This window comes from Calidris pugnax, unplaced genomic scaffold, assembly GCF_001431845.1.
Source record: "Calidris pugnax isolate Ruff unplaced genomic scaffold, ASM143184v1 scaffold32, whole genome shotgun sequence".
NCBI lineage: Eukaryota > Metazoa > Chordata > Aves > Charadriiformes > Scolopacidae > Calidris > Calidris pugnax.
This window is the reverse complement of record NW_015090783.1, coordinates 4,046,028-4,068,086: the sequence shown is the minus strand read 5'-3', so window position 1 is coordinate 4,068,086 and position 22,059 is coordinate 4,046,028. Positions and strand designations below refer to the sequence as shown.

The 22,059-nt window shown below is 37.2% G+C and overlaps 1 protein-coding gene across 7 annotated transcripts in view; it reads right to left on the bottom strand.

Annotated features, from left to right (window-relative positions):
* Positions 1 to 204: 204 nt before the first annotated feature.
* Positions 205 to 22,059, bottom strand: part of GLT1D1 (glycosyltransferase 1 domain containing 1) — a 122,362-nt gene continuing 100,507 nt past the window's right edge. For all 7 annotated transcript variants that reach the window (XM_014962705.1, XM_014962698.1, XM_014962714.1 and 4 more), the window contains 4 exons: positions 16,993 to 17,036; positions 15,397 to 15,517; positions 7,687 to 7,785; positions 205 to 783 (listed from right to left, as the gene is read on the bottom strand). In XM_014962705.1, coding sequence (XP_014818191.1) covers positions 637 to 783; positions 7,687 to 7,785; positions 15,397 to 15,517; positions 16,993 to 17,036 — 411 coding nt within the window. In that variant the 3' untranslated portion in view covers positions 205 to 636. The remainder of the gene's footprint in view (positions 784 to 7,686; positions 7,786 to 15,396; positions 15,518 to 16,992; positions 17,037 to 22,059) is intronic.

Genomic DNA, 22,059 nt, shown 5'->3' with positions numbered 1-22,059 from the left:
CAAAACATGCCCTATACTCCACACCTTCCCCAAGTATCAACATTCCATTTGCTTTTTTGGCCCCCCCTTATCATTATGTAGTCAACAGATATGTTGATCTTTCACTCTTAAGAAAGCTTTCATCTTAATAATTTTATACTCTGTTTGTTTACATAACTAATCTTGGCTTTATGAACATATATGTGCATGTCACATGGACCTGAATACATTCAGATTGCTATAATTGGAAAGAAAAGTGCTACTGCAGTTTGGTTAAGATGCAACATGATCAGAACATTTGATGCAAGCTCTATGTGGTGAAGTGCTCCACTGAGTACAAGAAATCATCCTCCCTTTGAGGCCTTACAACAACAAAAATTTTGTGTCTGCTCAAGGAGTATATTTCTCTTATGTGATCGTACAAAATGATACCGGTCTGAGATGAACTGGTGCACTAGAGACAGTGTGCTGAATTAGATAAAGCTGACAGGTTGAAGTGGCAGGCAACTCCTGTGATGTTGGTATGTTTGAATAGAATAATAATGTATGTCTTACTATCTCTTCTAAAAAGAAACCAAGAGAAACACAAATCTAATTACATATCCATCATTAAAGTGCTCTACACAGACTGCTGGGTATCAACCACAGTGTTGCACTTCACTGGAGTCTTAGGACAAGATCCTGATAGGCTTTTCTTTCACTTTCCCATGAGTGATGTTTCTTCACGTAGTCTTTGGCCCTTGTTACAATTTCTCTTTCCATAATGGGGTCATTCATCAAACTCTTGGACAGCACAACAAACTCCTAAAAAAGATAAAGAAAAGAATAAATTAGAAGTTCCTCGAAGTTCTAATGATACTGAAATAGCTTGTACCGATATCTTGATTTTGGTAAAGCACTTCAGCTGTGAGCCAATATGTGAAGCTGTTCAAAGTAATTTTTCAAGGTCGAGTACCATAGTTTATTTATAAACAATGATCAATAAATAATTATTTTATCTATTATTTTATGCAGCCCACCAACTAAGAAGTTTAAAATCAAAGACAATCCCAAGAGTGTTAAGACAAATATGAACAACAAATTTAATGACACAGAAAGTGTTTGCCTACCCAGGTGTTAGAAAACCAGGCTGGTTATAAATTAAATAATTCTCCTGGTCTCCTGCATGGAGGACAACTGACATCGGATGTCTGATCTCAGCTAAACTTATATCTCATTGCTACTTTGACACCTTTAGTTAATTTTATGGTAAGACTAAAAATTTCACTATGTAACTATAGTCACAGTATAAAGGTAAGAGCAGGCATGCAGCAACAAGCTCTTCCAGAGTAGTTGCATCTGGGCAGTTGTGTTAGCTCAACAAGCTCTGCAAAAAAAGTCATATATTAATTTCCTTTAAATTTACTGGGTAAGATAGTAGACCTCACAGATTACAACTATCCCTTTGCCTGCTCCTCTGCCACTCTAATTTAGTTCTATGGAAGAGAAATTGTGAACTTCAAACATGTGAAAGGCGATTTGATGTCTGAACTAATCTATTCTGAGCAGCTGGTCTAATTTTCTATCAAGAGACAACTTCCAATACTTCAGCTTGATTACAAATGTGCTCAGATCGTTGCAAAATAATGTCTTGGTTCAGCTCAAAAAAGCAGATAGCTATTGTGTCAATGGAAAACCAAGGTAATGCACTACTACACAATTGGTAGTGAAGATCACTGCATGGGGACGTGGGGGACAAAAAGGATGGGAGGAGGAGATAAATTTTTACACAATCTGGCAGCTGGGAAAGGAAATACCATAAATAAGACCAGAGTTCATATCAACACTAGGTTAACTACCAAACTATACTTAAGAGCCTAAGTACGCAGTGTATATAAATACATACACAGATAGAAAATCTTTGGTTACCACAGAATCAATGTTGCTGTTGTAATGCAAGTGATGGCTATGCATAATAGATAATTATAACGTGACCCCTGGGAAACACTGGTATGTGAAATCACATTGTACATGTTATATCACTCCTTTGCCACTCACTGACAAGACAAACTATCAATATATGCATTACTACCATGAAATTTAAATAGTCAGAAATGCACATCAGTTTTGTTGGAAAGGTCTGTAACTACGTAATAGAACAAAATGATTTTCATACATGCATATTAACAATAACCTCTTATTTTACATAAAATCAGTAATGCTTGTAATCTTTGCTCTGTCCACACAGCACTGAAAGAACAGCCTCTGGCATAGCCTTGAGGGCCACATGCTTTGTACCCAGTCTGCTTTCCTTCCACAACTACCTTGCATTCGGGTACATGCTAATGTAACTAGTGTAGTCAGTTCCTTACTTGGGACCCATGTGCTCTGAAGAGGTGTTATCTGGTTGCCTGGAAGAGAGTCCCTAAAGAAGACAGGTGAGGCTGGGCTAGAGAGAACCCTGAGGCTGAATCTATCAGACACTCAGACACAGCCAATGACTCCAACTTTAGAGACGTGGCCTTTTCCTTCCTCCATATCTGCCAAGAATACAGAAAAGGGAAGGTGGGAAAGTCTTGTGTGACTTATGCTGGCTTCATCCAATTGCCTGCATAATCACAGTAATAAATACTGTTCACACTGAACTACATTCCAACTTTAATTTTATGCTCCTGTGGAGGATTTTATTTAAAGTAATGTTTAAAAATAATTTATGTAAATTACCTAAGAACAGAAGCAGCAATGTAACATTTCTTGACAGGTAGTCCTATTAGCATTCTTTTAAAACGTGGATATAGAGGACAAAAACTTGGAAACATGTAAATGATAGAAGAAATTAGATCCTTATTCACAGTTACAATACTTAATGCTGGGGATAATTTCAGGAAAATGCCAACCTGAGTCCAAAGCTTAAAAGCTGAGAAACTGCAGGAGGGAGAAAGAGCAAATGGAAAAATACCAGGAGACAGAGAATAAGGACTTCTCAGCTTTATCCCTACTTCTTCTACTAATCAAATGTGACCACCTACAAGTCACTTGCAATCTGACTGGAAGCCAATGGGAAGATTCGCTATGACTTATCTGGGTTTTGCCTCATACCCTTTGAGCAGCTGGCTTAGCTTGTTTTCAGTTTTTGATGCTCAGCTTTAGATAGCAATAACTTCATTTTTCAGGTGTCTCCCTTAACTACAACTGACTTGCATTTCAGTTACAGTTTTGTGGTAAGTCTGAAGCAAGAGCTTGCAGAATGCAGACGTTCAGAACTCAGAGCTCTTTCAGAAAATCGAGCATTAAGTTTTTCTGTTCTAGAAGCCTATGATATACAAACTACTTCTGGTTGCTAACATGTCTGTTTAACTGCTGTTATGCTGTATTTGTACCCTCACACATTTGTACCCTCACACATTATGTTGTAGAAATGAAATAAGCTTCACTTTTGGTGAAAGAGTGACAAAATTCACAAATATTCAATTATCAAACATAAGGGTAGGCACTTCAGCAGCCAAATGAAGGAGGTGCTAACTTACTAGTTGAGGAACACCCATATTTCTAATAAGCCTTTTATTCACATACAGAAATGGGTATAATTACTATACATGGGATAGAAAAACACAGTGTAAAAGTTGAACATCAGTAGTTAGCCACAACCCAGAAAAAATGGGGGAGATCATCTTAATCAGCATTCAGAACTGATATTACACGTGCCCTTTTTATGGGTAGTATTTCACTCCAAACACAGGCCTTTTTCAACAGCATCATACACTTTTCTCCTGGTAAATTGACCAATCATCTTTAAAGTAAATGTCAGCTTCCCTATATAGTACCTAAAAGAAATTCTGTGTAATATTTTTCAGAGACCAGAAATACAGGTATGTGGGAGAAAAAGCTAGAAAATGAGAGCACTGACTAAAAAGAATGAATATTCCTTCAGCCACCACAAGAACTACACCAGTGTCACAGCTCACACACAATGAAAATAAGATGCATGGTTAATATATTATTTATATAACGAAAGTTGAGTCTGCCATTATACCATTTCATATCAGCTTCAGCAGATAAAAGTACATGATTTTTAAACAACAGAGAATGACCCCAGGGAAGGCAAATGACAGATGTATATTTAGAATTGCAACAGATCTACCTAGTGGCAGGCAATGCTCAGAAGTCAGCTGGCACATCTGTGTACTTCACAGGGCAATGGGCCAGCATTTCTAGGGGACTATGAACAGTCATTGCTGGCACTGCCAAAAATTGCAAATTAGTTTATCCAGTGTGAAGGTTCAAAGGTCTAAAAACTTCAGCAATATTCTGGCTTGAAGCCCTACTAGAAAGGGCATTGCCCTGTGTTTGGCAGAGCAGACCAATGTACAATCAACATATTGCTGCCTGTTCTCAGCTGAGTTGCGCTTCCCTCCTACCACTTCAGAAGTTTGGCTGCTACCAGTAGTCTTCCCAGGTCCTGCTTGCCCTCAAACTCTGTTTATGCTTGCTCTCGCTTTTGCTGACTTTGAAGTTTATTCACCTCCTTCTGTTTTTTTTTTTTTGCGCCTTCTGTGAGATTTTACAGATGCTGAACAAAATTTTGAAACTTAGGATGCTGAATAACTCTTTGTGTCTTCCTTTTTAAGTCGGTTTTGCGTTATTTATTGCCCAATAGCTGCTGGCTATTCTTATCTCTCACTTATCATTTTTTTCTTTCAGGTCCCATTAACTCAGTGTCAAATATTCCATAAACTTGCAAATTCAAGTAGTGGCAGGATCAAACCATGATTTAAAAGTAATGTGCACAGATGATGTAGTATCAAGGACAAAACGTTTCTTAGCTTTCACTTTTACATTAACTGGTTCCATCTGAGTGCTGTCTGCAGTGACTGGCAAGGCTTCCACTTCCAGTTCTGAAGCCTCAGCCTATGTGCAAATGGTTAATGATGACTACAATTATGCACAAAATTTCCTACTTTCCTGTAAGCCACAAAAGCTCACTTTCAGCAAGAATAAAAGAAGAAAACCAACAGCATTCACAATTTAAAACTATTCTCATTGTGTAATGGTCAATTTATATCCCTCTAATTTAGCTTTCAAAAGATAAGATAGGCTGCAGACCAGACGCAATTGCTCGTATCTAAGCTAAACATGTTGTAAAGCTTTCCCTCCCCAGATCAGTAGCAACTTGAAAATAAGCAATGCTTTCTACTCTTGCCCTATGATACAGTCTGTATTATCACAACCAGATAGGATCCACTGAACTTTTAGCAATAAACATTTCTTTGACATTTTCTTAAAAAATCTTTGGTGGCCCAGATTCTTCAAGACAGAGACAAACTTCCCCAAGCAGCTGAATACAATACTAATCTCCCTGTATGATTAAAAGCATTTTCCCTAACTAGCCTGATGTAACTGGGGTTACAGCAGAAAATAGTTTACCAGATATCTAAGATGTGAAAGCACTCAGAGTAACAAAAAACCCAGAAAACCTCTTACCAGAACAAATGCTTTCCCATCCCTATTGTCAGATTGAATCTTCTAAGGCAGTATTCAAAGTGCCATGGGCAGACTGTTCCTTCCTCCAACAATGAGAATATGAGGAATACCTTGAACTGTATGTGTTCAAACTTAATTGCATTTCTTTGGTCTCAACCTCTGATAGACTGTGTACAGTGGTTTAAAAACTGTATTTGATATGGTTTGGGAGATAAGGAACAAGAGTAAATGGTTATCTTTGAAACCGTGAGTGATGATGATTGGCATTCTGAGCTCATCGCTGCAAGAAGTAGTTTTTCAACAACTCTACAGTGGGATTAGAGTATTATCCTGCAAACAAATATTTTCCTGACCCATCTGCAAATTGTGATAGTTTGACACCAGTGACAGTATAAAATGGCTTCTATCAATCACATGAGATACGATTGCTGTTTTACAGAGGAAGCAGGGATATTACTTGCCTTTCTAAAATAGGGTACCTGCACAAACATTAGTGATTCCAGTACAAATATCACCTAGGAGCATGATAGTTAATATGGTAATGCAAGTTAACATCTTCACTTAAAAAATACTATGGACTGCTGAGATAGAATAACAGCAAAAAGGGGGGTCAACAAGCAGCAGCAGAATAGGGGGGTTTCTGATGTTTGGCACAGCACATTGGAGAGAAGGAAGCTCAGGAAGAAAGAGTTTATATAAACTAAGATTATAACGTTCTGGACATATTTACAGCCTATGATGCTATTTCTGATATAAAACCAAGTCCTCAGCCATTTGTACAGAGTCACTGATACTGGGAACTACTTCTGTGCTTAAATTTGCACTTTCCTCTAAGTGAGGAAATAGATAGCATATTTTTAATTCATCTTCAAAAAAAAAAGAAAAGAAAACTGATCTTATTTGATTCCAGATGAACACTTGGAATGTTGGATGCTTGGAGATCACAGAAGAGACTTCTTACAAGGATGTGTGATGAAGCTAATTGGGTCTGGTATGAATAATGTATTTGAATTCCAAGCCAAATGTAACCAGCATGTTGAAGGAAACAACAGAATGTATCAGAATTAATATCAGGAGAGCCATCAGTCTGCGTGTTCAACATGATCCTTGAAGTTTTGAAGAAGCATATGAAAGTCAATGGGCTTTTTGCAGGGAATACATGTACAAATAATTTTATAAATAGCTTTATATCTCAGCCTCCACTAGCCTGGAAGTACCTCATTTCCAAAGGATATTGCAGTAAGAGGGAATACTTCCACAGCAAAATAAATTCCAGAAGTTAACAACTTTTTTTTTTTTGGAAGCAATGAATATACCAGGAAAAAAAAAAAAAAAAAGAAAGAAACAAAACCATGAGCTGCAAGAATTTTTCTATTAAAAAAGCCTCCAAAACTAACCCAGATAATTCACCTTCCTGAAACACAGCTTAATAGGATGCATTAATCACACATTCCTCAAAGTAAATAAATGAGATACATTTTCAATTTACAAAATTATCGAATGGACTGTTCTAGCAAGGGGTTTTTAATCTTGAGTTGGACAAAAACCACTATGGGATCTGTGTTTGAAAGTCATCCACAACATGTACAATTATGTAACAGCAAAGCCATAATACAGGAAAATAAACGGAAATTAAAATTTCCAGCATTTAAATATGGGTAGCGTTCCCTCTCTCCCCACTTACTTATCTTCACAGAAACTCCATTCTAACACTTTGATTAATTTTATTCAATAATTATTTTCTGTCCGAGAAATATCTCGGACCTAGTAATGCTTTATATTAACACTTACTGCTAGAAATTATAGATAAAGTATTATCTAAAACTTCAGTTTCATAGTTCTCTTTCAGTTAGCTACTGCTTGCCTAATAGGAGTTCATATTTCAGTTAGTACTTGAAAGGAAATACGACGTGTGCATAGCATCTCTTCCAGGGTTTGCTTGTGGAACCTCCAAACTGAGGTGCCACAGGTCGCTGAGCAGGGAGCCCCACTCAGATGGCAGGCTCTGAAGCAGCACAGGCTGGAGAAACATTCAGCAAGGCTGACACCTAGTAAAAGTTTAGCGAACTGCAAAGTGAATGAGAACAGCAGAGTTTCAAGAAAGGCAGTCAAACACCCAGGTTTTTAGAAGAATCTGAGAAAAATTGCTGAGAGTAAAAGCCAAGTTTCCAGACAGACACAAGCATGTAATGGAAAATGAACCTAACCTTTGGAAGGGAAAGGTTTAAGAATTTGTTGTTTTCTTACCTGGGGATCTGAAAATAGCAGTCCTGTTTCCTTATGTTTTATTATTGCTGCATTTCCAGGAATGTTTCTTGCCAGCACTGGAATATCTAAATCCATTGCCTAGAGCAATATAGACAAAGGAAACAATAGTTTATTAGGACGAAGGGATTATGAGATGTTAATGATTACAATTTTAAAATGAGAAGCAGAAACAACAAACCAAACTTCTTTCCAATCTCTCCAATTTTTTAGTTGAAAAACACTAAGTGTTCTCCCATATGGAACTTCTCTGAAATATTTTGTTTATATTTTTCTTAGTCTTGTAACTTTGAACATACTATCAGAAGCAATCAATCCAGAAAGTCAATGGATAGCTGGTTTCATCCTTTATATTTCCACCTCAAAGTATGCAGTTTGTTTGCCATTGGAAACTCCTGACCTATGGCAGGCTTTAAGAGGATAAAATTAAGGTTCAGATCAAAGGTTGGCATTGTAACTCCTACTGTTATTGCGCACAGAGGAGAAGATTAGTTCATAGCACAAAAAGCCAATTCTCCCCAACAAAGTATCTGTTCTCTTGTTCCATTAAAATGCACTTTTTGCAGATTTTCTACAACACGTGCAGAACTGGAGACGTGGGCAGCTCAATGAAGGTGAAGGCGACTGTGAAACCACCAGGCTCTTTCTCCTTAGTTCTGATTCCTATAGGTCATATAGGACTCTGGAAAGAGTTTTTCTTTTGGCAGCATCTGTTACTGTAGCCTGTCTTGGACTTTGAGTGTTTGGGGATTGGGGGGAAGTATGCACTGATGCAGCTTCTGCCTGAGCTATACCAAGGAGGGGAGAGAAAAGGTTATGCTTTCAAAATGCATTACGCTTTCAAAACGTTATCTACAGAGCTATTGGTACGGGACTCCTCAGAGACCAAGGAATACATCTGAAGAAGTAGGATTTGATTCCACAGAAATTATTGGCTGGTTGGTTGATGTTTTTATTCATTTATTTATATGTGCATGTGTGTGTGCATGTATGTATATTAGATAAAAAAAGGAAAGGAAGTGTGTCTGAACATGGTAGTATTTCAGGTTGCCTGCAGAATCGGGAGCAGAGTACAGCATCTGATTCATTCAAAGCTAGTAAACCATTTCCAAGAGACCTAACACGTGGTAACTTTTAAAAAAACAGCTTAGATTTTGAAGTAACTAGTGTGCAAACCCTGGCCACTCAATTCATGTGCCATTCATGCATATCCTGATCTGAAAATTTAATTACTATTGATGAATTTGGAAGTCTTGAGATGCACTGACTGTAAAATCAGAAAAACTCATATTGTACAATTATCTCAGTATCAAACAAGAGAAAGAAATTCCTTCCCCCAAATCTTCATGTTTCACATCACTATGTTTCATAGTGATTCCCTGTCACTTCAGAGAGAATGCGTTTTTAATTACTGTCATTACACTCTCGGATGGGAAGCAATTTTGCTGCAGTCTACATAGCAGGAGAACAAAACTCCAAGGAGAAAACCATGCTTTTTTATAGTTTGGAAAAAACTGAAGACAAAAATACCTGGCTGATAATGCACAGAACCAATTACGCTTCGAACAGTGAGGGACTGCTGTGATTTAGCAATGTGTCTTAATAGCTTAAAATGTCAAAGAGAAACCCTGTTTAAATCACCACTGCAGATGAATTTACACTGGACATAGAAATTCTACAGACCTTCTGGCACAAACATCTGCTTTGCAGTAGTTAGCTCTAAAAATAATAGTAACCCTTAACGAAATAACCTGTTCTACACATTGTATCAGAAACTGTTGGGTCAGCTGGAGGCAATTCAGACAAATAGGTTAATGAAGTGAACACAAATCAGAATAAATAAATGGGAAGTATAAAAATGAATTTTTCTAAGTGTCCAAAGTTGAGATACAGCTTTTTCTAAAATAAAAAAGTCATTTTGGTGAGAAAAAAAATACAGTTTTCATCATCCACAAATTATTTTGTCATTTACTCTGATTTCACTGTTAAAAGAAGAAATCTGTTTTCCAAAGGTAGGTTTACAAAAACGTATGATAACAGTATGTACTTACCAACACAGCAAAGTTCATAGAACTTCAAAGTTCACCCAGGAAATGAGAGATACCAGTGCCCCAAGCTGCCTGACTGGTTTTGAGTCTGCAGGTGGAGGAAGTTCCTTTTGGCTCTAATTACCCAAATATTGTCCTAACAACAGCATTCCCACAGAAGCATCAACATCTCAAAGAGAGACAGAATTTCTGATTCAGCTCTTTTTCAGCCCTTCCTATTGACAGGCTTAAATGCCCTTGTGTTCACTCTGCTGGCTGTTGACCTCATTCAAACACGTTCAGTGAACAGGGAATGAAGATATTTTACTTGAACTTCAGAACTGAAAATCAAGAGCTTGATAGTGGCAGTGAAGTGTGTCAGCATTCATTGTCACCTGCCTATGGCCCTCTCCTCACCCCTTTGCATTTCTCCTTTAAAAAACCAAAACTGTAAGAGTATTTCAGGTCTGGCTTCTTTCCAAACAAGCGATTGTCCATTCAAGGGAAAGAGCACCATTAAAAAAAAAAGAAAAAAAGAAAGAATCAAAAAAGAAAACACACAAAACACAGCACAACCACCCCAGGACTGGCAGTTGAAGTACTACTATTTCCACAACTAGTTAGCTGGAAGACAAAGAGGAGTTTGAATACCAGCATGGCAGAGGCAGTGAGCAGTGGACACTGTGCCACTGGACTACACATCAATAGTGATCGTCAAATCTGTGGGTGAGTGCCCTGTGCCAGTTCTGTGCTGACTGACCCTAACGGTGTGGTTCCAGAGGCTGGCAGAGTATTGCTGTACTGCAGTTGGGATTGGACTGTAGCACACATTTAAAAAAAAAATAAAAATTATCACGAGATATGTTCATTCACTTCTATTTCTGAATGCTACATAGTTGATGACTCATTGAAGTTGATCACTAAGTTTATGTTTCATTTTCTGTAATTTCTGAACTCTAAAGAGAAAGACATTTGTTCTGTCTCATAGAGTTGGAGAGCAGTAACTGCTACATAAGAAAACTTTCAGGTCCCAAAACACATAGGTACCAATGAATTATAGCTACTGAAAGACAGAACAGATGGCCAAATACATAAGATGAGGGGCTGGCTTTATACCAGCCAGCCTTAAACAAATGGATTTGGCTGTAAATAATTACTACATGAAGAGGCTTAGAATTTAATTTAGATACTTAGTCTATTTTTAAGCAGTAAAAAGAATCATTTGCATTGTTGAAAATATGTATAAATTATTGACCTAGGTTCCACAAATAATAGCATAAAATAACATTTTAGTCCATTGGCCATCTGTTTTGTTACATTATTCTGACTGTGAATGTGTTTTAATGCTATTTTAGAAGGATGCAGGGTGTAAATTTCAGCTTTGGAAGCATATTACACAATAAGCATTTCTAACCAGCAGTATAGGGCTTATAGAGTAAATACAGGTTTTATTTACTATTTTGTCTTCCTGATTGTCCCTCATTTTCTTCCTCCAAGCCTATGCATCTTTTGTTGCCCCCTCTTCAATTTTACTGCTCTACAACATCCTTTCTAGGCCTGTACTTCAAATGTTGTCTAAGACTGGATTTTGCCATACAGCAAAACAGAGTCTGTCCATCTCCCTTTTTAATGGTGAATTTTTTTAATTGGCTTTTGTTCTTTGTAAAAGCAAAAATATCTAATGATTTTTACAACAGTTGGGATACTATTGAGAGCACAAAGTACTGTGACGGAATGGTGCTGGAGTCAAAACCTTTTTCTTTCCAATTATATAGAGAACGCACTAATTTTTCCAGTAGCAATGCCTGTGTCACCATCACACACCCAGGAACATACGGAACTCCTGAGCTTTCTGAGGAAGAGACATATTTAAAATGCTTGTTATAATGCTTGTTTTCTCTTTTTCAAATGCTAAACAGAAAATAGATCTGATACGGCAAAATCTCTGAGATATCAGTACTAGATGATATTGGTCATTAGTTATGGTTTCTAGTTCTTTCATACTTTAAGGCAGGTGGAAACAGATATGATTATATATTTATCTCATTTACCTATTATATATTTATCTCATACTAAAATACTGTTTACAGATTCATGACTTTATTAAATTTTGAACTTTCAAGAGAATGGAAGTTGCATTTCCAAAATCAAGCAAGATGCTTTCTCCAGCCTAGGACCAAAAGATTTCTATACGTAGTTTTTCGCCTTATTAATTTAACAAGATCTCAACAGATGGCCCTTCCTACTGCTGGCCATCTCAAGGAGGGACTTGATTAGATTGACACTTCCTCTGAGAGAGATTTTTCAGTAGGATATTTTATAAGCATGTCATCAAATCCCACTGTACAATTGTCTAGTAAACAGACATAACATTCCAAAACCCTTATAACTTTAGAAGAATTCAAACAGGTGTGAGGTAGTAAAAAGGGCAAGCTTCACGTAGTTTCTCAAGAGATAACTAAACACCTAATTCTGCTTCTAGAAAATCCTAACTCAGCTGGGACCGGAGCTGTTGTCTCACAACACCTGTGCCATGTTTATTAGTCTTTCCTTCCTATAATGCGAGATTTCTGTTTGCACCTGTAATTGGTAACTCATTTGCTTGTAACCAGCAGGCACCTGACCTAGCATGCTCAGGTTTCTGAAAGTGTGCCAGCTCTCTTTATCGCTGTTACACCACCTCTGTGATAAACTCCAGGTTATGAGTCACCAGTTCAGAGATGAGGCTTTCCTTCCTCCGCTATGCAACAACAAGGCAGGACTGAGCCTGGTGAAAACAAATGGATTACGTATCTGGTTATAGATTTATTTTTTCTCCCTGTGAAGAGAATCTCTCTGCAGGAGATCATAGTTTCCAAACAGGAATATTTCGCTTTTTTAGTTCTCTATAATAATTCTTAGATAACTGTATAGAGTAGGTGCAGCACCGTAACACCTACACAAAAGGAGAGCAGCCACGGGCTCCCATCTCACTCACCAGTAGCCCCGTGCTTCTCACTGAACGGGACTGTGAGAGCAAAGCTCCACAGCAGCACTGTCCCTGGGCGAGCAGTTCAAGAGGCAGCACCACAGCACAAGTGTCTTATCGGAGAAACTACGGGAGGTATTTCAGGTAGCTGCTCACGTCCCGGTGTACCAGGATAAAATGAAACATGTAATGGTAAAATGTGAAGTCTGACAGCTCAAAACCTCATGTGTTTTCTCATCTGCTGATTCTCCCCTTGTACTGTAACTTCTGGTAGAAAAGCAAGGTAGGAAGTGAGGGTTCCAGGAAGAAATATTCCACTTAGGAATATTTAAGACTACATCTTATTTTCAACACATGATTATACATGGGCACAAACCAAAGCTGGCCATTAGGTTTAAAATTATTCCACCAATGTAATAACAGAAGAAAGGAGAACAAGATCTTTTCTTCTTTCTTTCATGAAAAAGTTCTCATGTACAAGGAAGTAGCCAACAGCCTACCAGAGGTTAAGTCTTACACTTAGAAGAGAGAATTTAATTTTTCCACTACGGTCATTTGCCAGTTTATTTTAGCATGTTTAGTTGTCAAACTCAGATTAAGACAGATTAAGATTTAAAGGTAGATTAAATGCTGATTAACTTTGTTTTTAGCAGTGTCTTCAGTAGAATTAAATGTATCAATCAGACCAGCCTAGGACATGACATACAAAGCTGCATGTAAGATAAAAAAGCAATACTAACTAATCTACTATATATATAAAAATACATATATATGTAAATAAATTCAGCATGAAAAATTGAAATACTTCTTGATGATTCATCCTAATATATACTTTTTTCTAATGTAAGAAAAACATCAAAATGGAGGAAGCTAACTTTGCAAGTGTATATAAAGACATCCTGCATAGAATGCTGGGATAGTCTTCTAATTTTTAGAGACAGAAGAGAAATACAACAGGAAGTTTTTACTATTCTGTTCGTGTAGCAATTTTCAGTGAGAAAAACAATTGTTGGAGGAGGTTCTTTTTTTTTTTTTTGAGAGAGAGATCTGGGTATGACCTAGGAATAAATTACTTAACATAACTGTGTAGCAGAAACTTAAAGGGACAGCTTTCCACCACAGGTGGTATTTGACTATTTAATAGCCCTGTAGGATAACTGAGAAGTTCAGACACACAGAGAAGAACGCTGCAAAAAAACTTTCCTTGTTGAGTCAGTTTATAGTTATCAAATTTAAACTTATCAAAATTGTAACGTCAAAAGAGAAGAGAAAAAAAATCAATAATTCCTAAAGCAGGAATTCAATGTTACCACTGAAGTAAACTAGCATTATCTTTCTGCTTTGAGTTCCCACATATTTGTTAAGACACTGAAAAGATTACTCCCTCTCCTGATAAAAGCTAAGAAAAACACCTTTTAACTGCTCAAATCTGATGGGAAAATTTTGGTGAAAACTATATCAATTTTCTCATCACTCCAGAGTTTGCATAATGATTTGTACCCAGCACACTTGCACTTCTGTTGCAGATGCTGTGTCTCTTAATGGTCTTTTCTGGTTTGCCTTTTTTCCCCGTCTCTAACTCACTGACACTCTCAGGAAATAATTCACATTGATTTTTGGTCAACTGTCATGCGAGTAGTCCTAAAGGGAACGTTTAACTGGTCAGGAGGAGGTGACAGTTACTTAACTTTTACTTCTCTGTGTCACTGACTTAATTGTGGCTGCATTGGTACACTCCATTTCATCTCAACTACTGAACGTACAAAATTTGTCTATCCTGCCACACTGACATCTTTGGAAATGTCACAGTCTGTAGTAATTGTTGTTTATAGAGTATTGTTGCTGTGAAACAGCATCTGGTTCCACCTCTGAGCACTGGCATTTTAGAAAGAAAACACTTACTTGCTATCTTACCAGCACCTAACTTTCATAATTCTTACAGTGCTCACTTAGTTCTTTAGTTTGAAGGATTTTCAGCTGTTTGGAAGAAAAGCATGCTGGAAATGCAACGTGATTACTCATTAGAAACAGACATAGGAGAGTCTTTAACACAAATCATGTCATAGTTTCTATGATCTTCTGAGATCATCACGAGTTGCCAAATAAAATGGAATAGTAAAAGGTGTCTGCCCAGAGAACTTACATTTCAAGTACATTTATTTTTTTCCTAGAAGGCATTTGATATAAGCAGTGTCCTACTTTGACAGGTATGAAATAAACCTGGTTATTAATTTTCAATACTCATGGCAAAAAAATTAACCAAGTATGTCATTCATTCATTAATCATTTCAGAATTAAATATCCAAATACAGCTCTTAGATTGCTTTTTGAAAGGATGTAAAAATAAATGAAAGTCTATTCTAGCAGCATTATAAGGAAGTGAATGTTGAATCAAGAATAGTGACAACCCCAATAAATCAGAATGATTCTTATATCTCAGGTCTGTATTGTTAATTTAACAAGATTGATAAAATTACATTCTGTCCTTCAAAAAATAAATAGACAAAGCATAAAAATCTGTCAGTTCAAGGGAAGGAAACCTTAATTACTAACACTTGCAAAAAGAAATATTTTAGTTTTGTCTCCACCAGCTTTGAAACATGGACATAAAATGTTGACACACGTTTCCAGTGATAAAAGGTGATTTCAGATTCACTGTAACCTCACTGAAAACCCTTACCGCTAAGATGCAATTACCTCCAGAATTGCAGCAGACATCCCCTCTGAAATGGAGCTATTCACCACAGCAAAGCACCTTTTCATAACAGCGTGAAGATCATCTTGTGGTATCTCCTGTAATAAATGTACTCCAGGTGCCCTAGAAATAAAATGCACACAAATAGGGCATCTCCTAAGAATGTGCTCTCACAATTCTTCTTAAAACTTAGGGCTATGATGGAAGGTGGTCAGAGTAATTCAGGCACAGTTTTGATGCTAACAATCTCTTGCCCATGGGCAAGCTACCTCACCATGTTCTCATTAGCTTTCTACCTATAAATGTGGTTATAAACTCCATAGAGTATGCATTGCTGTCTGCCACTTCATTATCTGTTGTTCTGAAGTTTTGTAGTTGATCACTAAGCACCGTGCTTTGTTAACCACAATCAGTCTCATAAATGAAGGAGCCGAGTTCAGTGGATAGGAGTGCAATTTTGCCCTAAATAATTTGTGTAATACAGGGAAGATGCATGCAGAGATTTATGAAAAACAGTTTAAACACTTAGGGAAGTGGAGAGGTATCATCAGAATGGTCAACTGCAGGAGATGCTGACTCTTCAGGTGATGGCTTTTGGGGAATGGAATGCAGTTCTGAAAGATCTCTTCTGCTTCCCCTTTTATTATAAGCACTCTTCTGTTCCTGAAGAGTTACATGCCGTCTTCTTCCTCAGATTAACAACAGTCAATCAAATCCAGGGTGAAGGGTGGAAAAATAAGGTAATTAGGTGTTCAGTCTCAGATGAAGTGAGTGAGATCTTTAAGATTGGTGGCCATTTTTGAAAAGCCAGCATCTACTCCGCTTGATGAGTCTGCTCCCGCCTCTTCAACCTCAACGTGAGATTACTAAGCCAGATGGAAACACAAGTGCATTTGACATCAAGACCAGCTCCCTGTCAACTAGAATTTGCTTTTCTGATTGTGTAGTAACATCCAGCTTCTGTAGAGATAAATAATTATATCAACTGGAGTATAAATGTATGATTACAGGAGTCATGTTTCCCCTGATAGAAAACAAAAAACATTATCTCTTGCTCAAAAAATGGAATTGCAAACTACATATTTTATGCAGATTCTATTATCAGATATTATCAATCAGAGATAATACATTTTTTCTTTCCCAGGCAGAGAATTCTAAGTTCTGCAGACACACAAAAACCCCTCATTTCTCTAACATTTATAGCCTTCAATCAGGAAGGCTATAAACTAGGGACAGAAAAAAGCTATACAGGGTTATCTTGTCCATCTACTCATTTAACCACCAACAGCAAGCATGCAAATCCAGGATGAGAGAAAGAATGAAAAGACCCAAAAGAATAATAAATATAAATCACACTAAATCAGATGTGATTTACGGCAAAACATGAAGAGATCTTCTGGTTATTCTAAAATTTAAAATGTGCAGAATACCTAGTCTCAGAATGCCAAATAATCAGTACACATTTGTTGGTCATAGAGAGAGCTGTGCATGTAAGTGCATTGGTATATACAAAAGAGCATTTACAGACATGATTTAAAAGCTGGTCAGCCAAATGCTTTCACTTGGAGCAGATAAAAGGCTTAATATTAACTTCTTACCTTTTAATTTTTTCTTTAATTTCACTTGCAAAAAGTGGATCAACCTAGAAAGGAATATAAACACAGATATATGGCTCTACTTCAGCACTATGGCATATGTTTGAAATACCCAGAAAAGAAAAATAAACTGTAGCATATTTTTTTACTAAAATATTTACATGCGTTAATGTGCTGAGCCTTAAAATCAAACCACAGACCTGTAGCTTGGTAGTTACATTTGACCCTTCAGACCAAGGCTCTGGTGAGTGATTGGCACTTGGAATGCCCAGCTGGAGAGTGAGCACAGAGCAGAGCATGAATTGACTACTCCACTCTAAACCTTTAAGTGACTGCTCTAATGCAGCATAGCTCTGGGCTACTGTCAGAAGGGGAGGTTCCATTTCTTCTTCCCTGACATCCCTCTGGCTGCAGGTTCTAATTACAGCTGGATCGATTTAACATGAATGACTGTTTTCAGATGACTCTGCTAAGGCTAACGTGATTCAAATGACCAATTTGACAACTTACGGTCTGAGTGAGGAGCAATGCACTGAGGTGCCAAGCAATTGTCTGTCCCTTCGTGTATGGAGTAACCAGTGTGGGGAAGGAAAGTTAGTTTAGTTAACACAGGCTTTAGTTAACACAGGAAGCAACGTAAATTGAGACAGTCAGAGAGAGGTTATGTACTGACAGAAACATTAGTTTGAAAACCAATGAACACAAAATTCTAAAATATAGTCTATCATGAAGGTATGCCAGAGGTATTAAAAAATTGTCCAAGCTCAGCAAATAACTCCAGCAGGTTTATTTACAAAGCTTAACTACGTCTGCTATTTTCATTTAACATGATTAAAAGAAATAAACAGAACTTGGAGATCTTTAACTAGACATGAAGAACAGAACTAGACTTTTTTTTATTAAGGTTGAATGACTGTATTAGATTAATTTATGGTAGCTTGCACAGGATGCAACAGTTTTAAGTACTGGGAATAACCTAGTATTATTTTTTTTAATGTATGTTAATATTTTGGGTTTTGTGGGGTTTTTCATATTAAGAGATAGAGAACACTCACAAAGCACTTTAGAAAACTCTTTTGGAAAAAAGTCAGGATTTATTTTATAACTATGACTGAGTACTTTGAACACAAGATTAATTATTTCATGAAAACAGGGTTTCATAAATTAAAAGATGCAAGCGAATCACTCTTGCACTAAGGGATCAATTTGTACTGAATGCGAGAAATAAATGGCTTGCTCAACTCAACTACTTATGAAAGTAGTTTTGGTAACAGCAGGGGGAGGAACAAGTGCCCTTTCCTGAAGCACCACCTGATCCTGACAACAGACTATGATCCATATCCATACACTAAATGAGTATGTCATGTCACAGGTTCCTTGGGTATTTCATACTGAACTTCACAATTGCTATTTCTATATAAATATATTTTTGGCTTTTCCCCTAAAGTACTATTTTGATGCTGAGTTCCTCTCATGAGGAACTATACCATTTCCATTAAAATCAATGGAGTATTTGTAAGTGATTTAATGAGCAGTGAGATATGGTCTTTTGCTCTTCTGCCTTTAGAAGGATGAGAAAAACTACAGCCTACGACTCATAAAATTTGTAAGATATTAATTTCTATCCCATCTACATCTGTGGAAGCCAAGAAATTGCCATCCGCCTCATAAACAGAACAATCCTTTATGCTGTATTCTTCTAGTGGTAGATATTCCAAGAAGCCTGGACTGAACATGAGAATTCAGTTAAATTATTACTTTCAGGATGGGTGTAGCAATGACTTAGAGAAGTGATCCCCCTGAGCTACATTTAGGAACTTGAGGGGGCACAGTTATCTAACCACAGGCTCAATGTAACAGAAATTAGATACAACATAAGCTGTTCAGTAAGTTGGAAATGCACTTAAAAGACGTGAATGCTTCCAAAGCCAACTGACTATGGCAGGATGCCTAGGAATTTAGCAGTCTCAGAAAAAGCTACTGAAAAGAAAAGAATGTTACTTCCACCCAAAATGTCTCCATGATTGAGTTCTTCTACAGGTGGAGTATTTGTTTTCAGAGTATATTTTGTTACCTCTCAACATAGCAGGCAAATATTATCATCAGTTACCTATAATCTTTTGTTAAAAAATCACCCATCCAGAGGAATAGCCTTTGGAAAACTGCAAATTTCATCAATTTAGCAGAAATCAGAGGAAAGCAGCTTGCGTTGTATGAACAGTTTCTATCAGAACAGATGAGATGAGATGACACATGGAAAGAGAAGTGGCCACATTGCAAGGAACTACACCTCACAGGACCAGATATGCCATTAAGGAAGTTCTACTCTGCTGACAGGCAAAGAAACATCTGAGACATGTTTGACAATGCAGAAAGTCACAGATCAAATGATGGACAAAAATGAAGATGCCTGTTAAACACAGGGTCTACCATGACCAAAATCTAGAAAATCTTCTATAAACACATTACATTAAATTGCTGTCATATAAAAATTAACTCGGAGAGAAGCAATGGTCCAGAAACATCTTCATTATAACATTGGGACTCCTGTGGCCCTCGACTTTGTGGGTAAAAAGAGGTCTTTGTACATTTAAAGTTGTCAGAATATCACCCTGAGTACTAAAGAGTGAAAAGCTGTATCTGCAAGCACATGCAATATGGATAGGAAGAATTTTCTCAATTGCTCAGGTTTGTGTAGTTTTGACAGCATCGCTGTGAAAGGAATCAGCTTTACTCACAGCAGCAGGTGACCCCACATTACAATTTTTATCTGATCGATTGTTGGATAGGCTCAGCAAGACCAAGCTTCCCCTACAACTGAAAACACAACTGCTGTCTGCAATGCAACACAATCTGCCTGCAGCAAATGCACCAAAAATATAAGATCCTTGGGAACAGACTAAATTTAGCCATTCTGTATCATCTTTTCCATAAAGTAAATGCTTAAGGAAATTCAATGTCTTCTGGCTTAACGTGTAGCTCTACTGCTGCAATTTAGGACAAATAATAACTCATAAAAAATACAGTTTTAATTCAGCTGAAACAAGTTGGCAATTAGGATCTGAATTAACAAAACTTCAGGTCTAAAAGAAAAACATATAACATTTTAAAGACACTTTGGAACAGCTCATTTCACCATTTCTAAAAAAAAGTTTCATTTTCAGGGACTTTTTTTTGAAGAACAAGCAAACAAAGGATTACAAGAATTGTAAGCTTAATAGAAGCAGTAGCTCTTACCTTTCAAGAAATATGTCAGTGAGTAGGACACTTATTCAGGATGTAGCTGGCAGAATTTCATATTCCTCAGCAGGCTAAAGAATTTGAAATTGTATCTTTGTCTCCTATCTGATTTTCCTAATTATTGTGCTCTAGGATATTCTGGACCAGGTTATTAGACTTCCTGTAGCTGCCTAGTTTAGTTGTGTCAACAGCTGTTTCATTTTAGAACTAGCCCAGAAAACATACAGTAGGTAACAGCCATCCATTATGAAGAGATGGGCTACGTGACCCTATAGATCCCTCCATCTTGTGGAGGCAATTATGCAAAGCTGTCTCAATGGGCATGGCAGAGGTTGGACAGAGGACAAAATAGCTGTCAATGGAAAGCAGCATCGTTACAAACACAGCAACATTCTGTACTGCCTACAAGTACAATTAAGAATTACGCAGAGAGCACAACGTGGGCTTCAAGAGGTTACCCAACAGCTGGACACAAGTTTTGGGGCCTTAACTTTTTTAGAGTTTCATAAGCTTCTATTCTTGGAATACAGAGCTGCTGAAAATTAGCTATTCTTTTGAATTTCATTATAAAAATGAACAAAAGGAAAACTGGAAGAGGACCCAATCCTTCAACATTACTTAGATTGAAGCATTTGAGATAATCATGCATAGCAAATGCAGTCAAAAGGTTACAATCTTGTAGAAGCAAAGCAGGAAATAGTGTGTGGGCTTTTGTTTTTTGTATTCTTAATGAATATAATCCTACTGTGTTGGTTTTTAAATATTCACAATAAATGTGACTTGTTTCATAGACAATGGCACTGATTTTCTTAAGATTTTGTGGTTTGAGAAATAACATGAATAAGAAGAGTACAGCTAAATACTAATACAGCTGAAATTTATTTTCATGCTTTAGCAGTATTTTAGTACTATGGGAGAAATATGTTTTTAAATGGTTTAAGGAGGTTCAGTCCTTGATCCCGCCTATGTACTGCCACAGGGTTATTTCTGGTAGCTTACTGTAAAGATGTTAGCTTATGAAAAAGTGAAACAAATTTAAAAAGACGACTGAAATGTTTAAAATCCTCACTGGAGGCAGCAAGTGCATCTTTTGCTTCTAAAGCACAGCTTCATTACACCTGCTCTAGATTTGCTTTCCACACCAGTTCACTTTCAAATCATTTTGTGTATCAGTGTGGAAAAAAATGCAGATAAAATAGAAATGTAAAAACAGCTTTTTAAAATAAAATCCTATGTCCTCAAATTTACAAAGAAAAAAACTGAATGAGAAAATAGAAAAATAGTTATTTGCCCATTCAGATTCTATTTATTTTCTTATAAAACAGACTGTCTGCAAGTTTTCAGGCTTGTGTGAAGAGGAATCAGATGCAACAGAGGCACACAAACACATTACCCAGATGAAACAGTGAAGCTTTTAGTACCTTTTTGGCATCAGCAAGAGTCTGTTTCATAGGACACAGCTGCCTCCTCATAACTTTTCCACTGGTTAGATTAAGGCTACAGGCTGCCTTTTCAAGACTTCTGCTGCTATGGATATACACGTAGCACAACTGATTTCTTTTCAAAAAGACCTGCAATTAGTTTTGTTAGTTTAGCATGAAGTATGTTCCCTTGACAAAGGTACCGTACTAGAAGCAGCAGCAGCAGGACAGTCTCCCTGCAGCTCCGCCTGGTCCCTGTGCAGTGCTGTGAGAAGCTCTGGGAATGCATTTTCAGGGACTTTTTTTTGAAGAACAAGCAAACAAAGGATTACAAGAATTGTAAGCTTAATAGAAGCAGTAGCTCTTACCTTTCAAGAAATATGTCAGTGAGTAGGACACTTATTCAGGA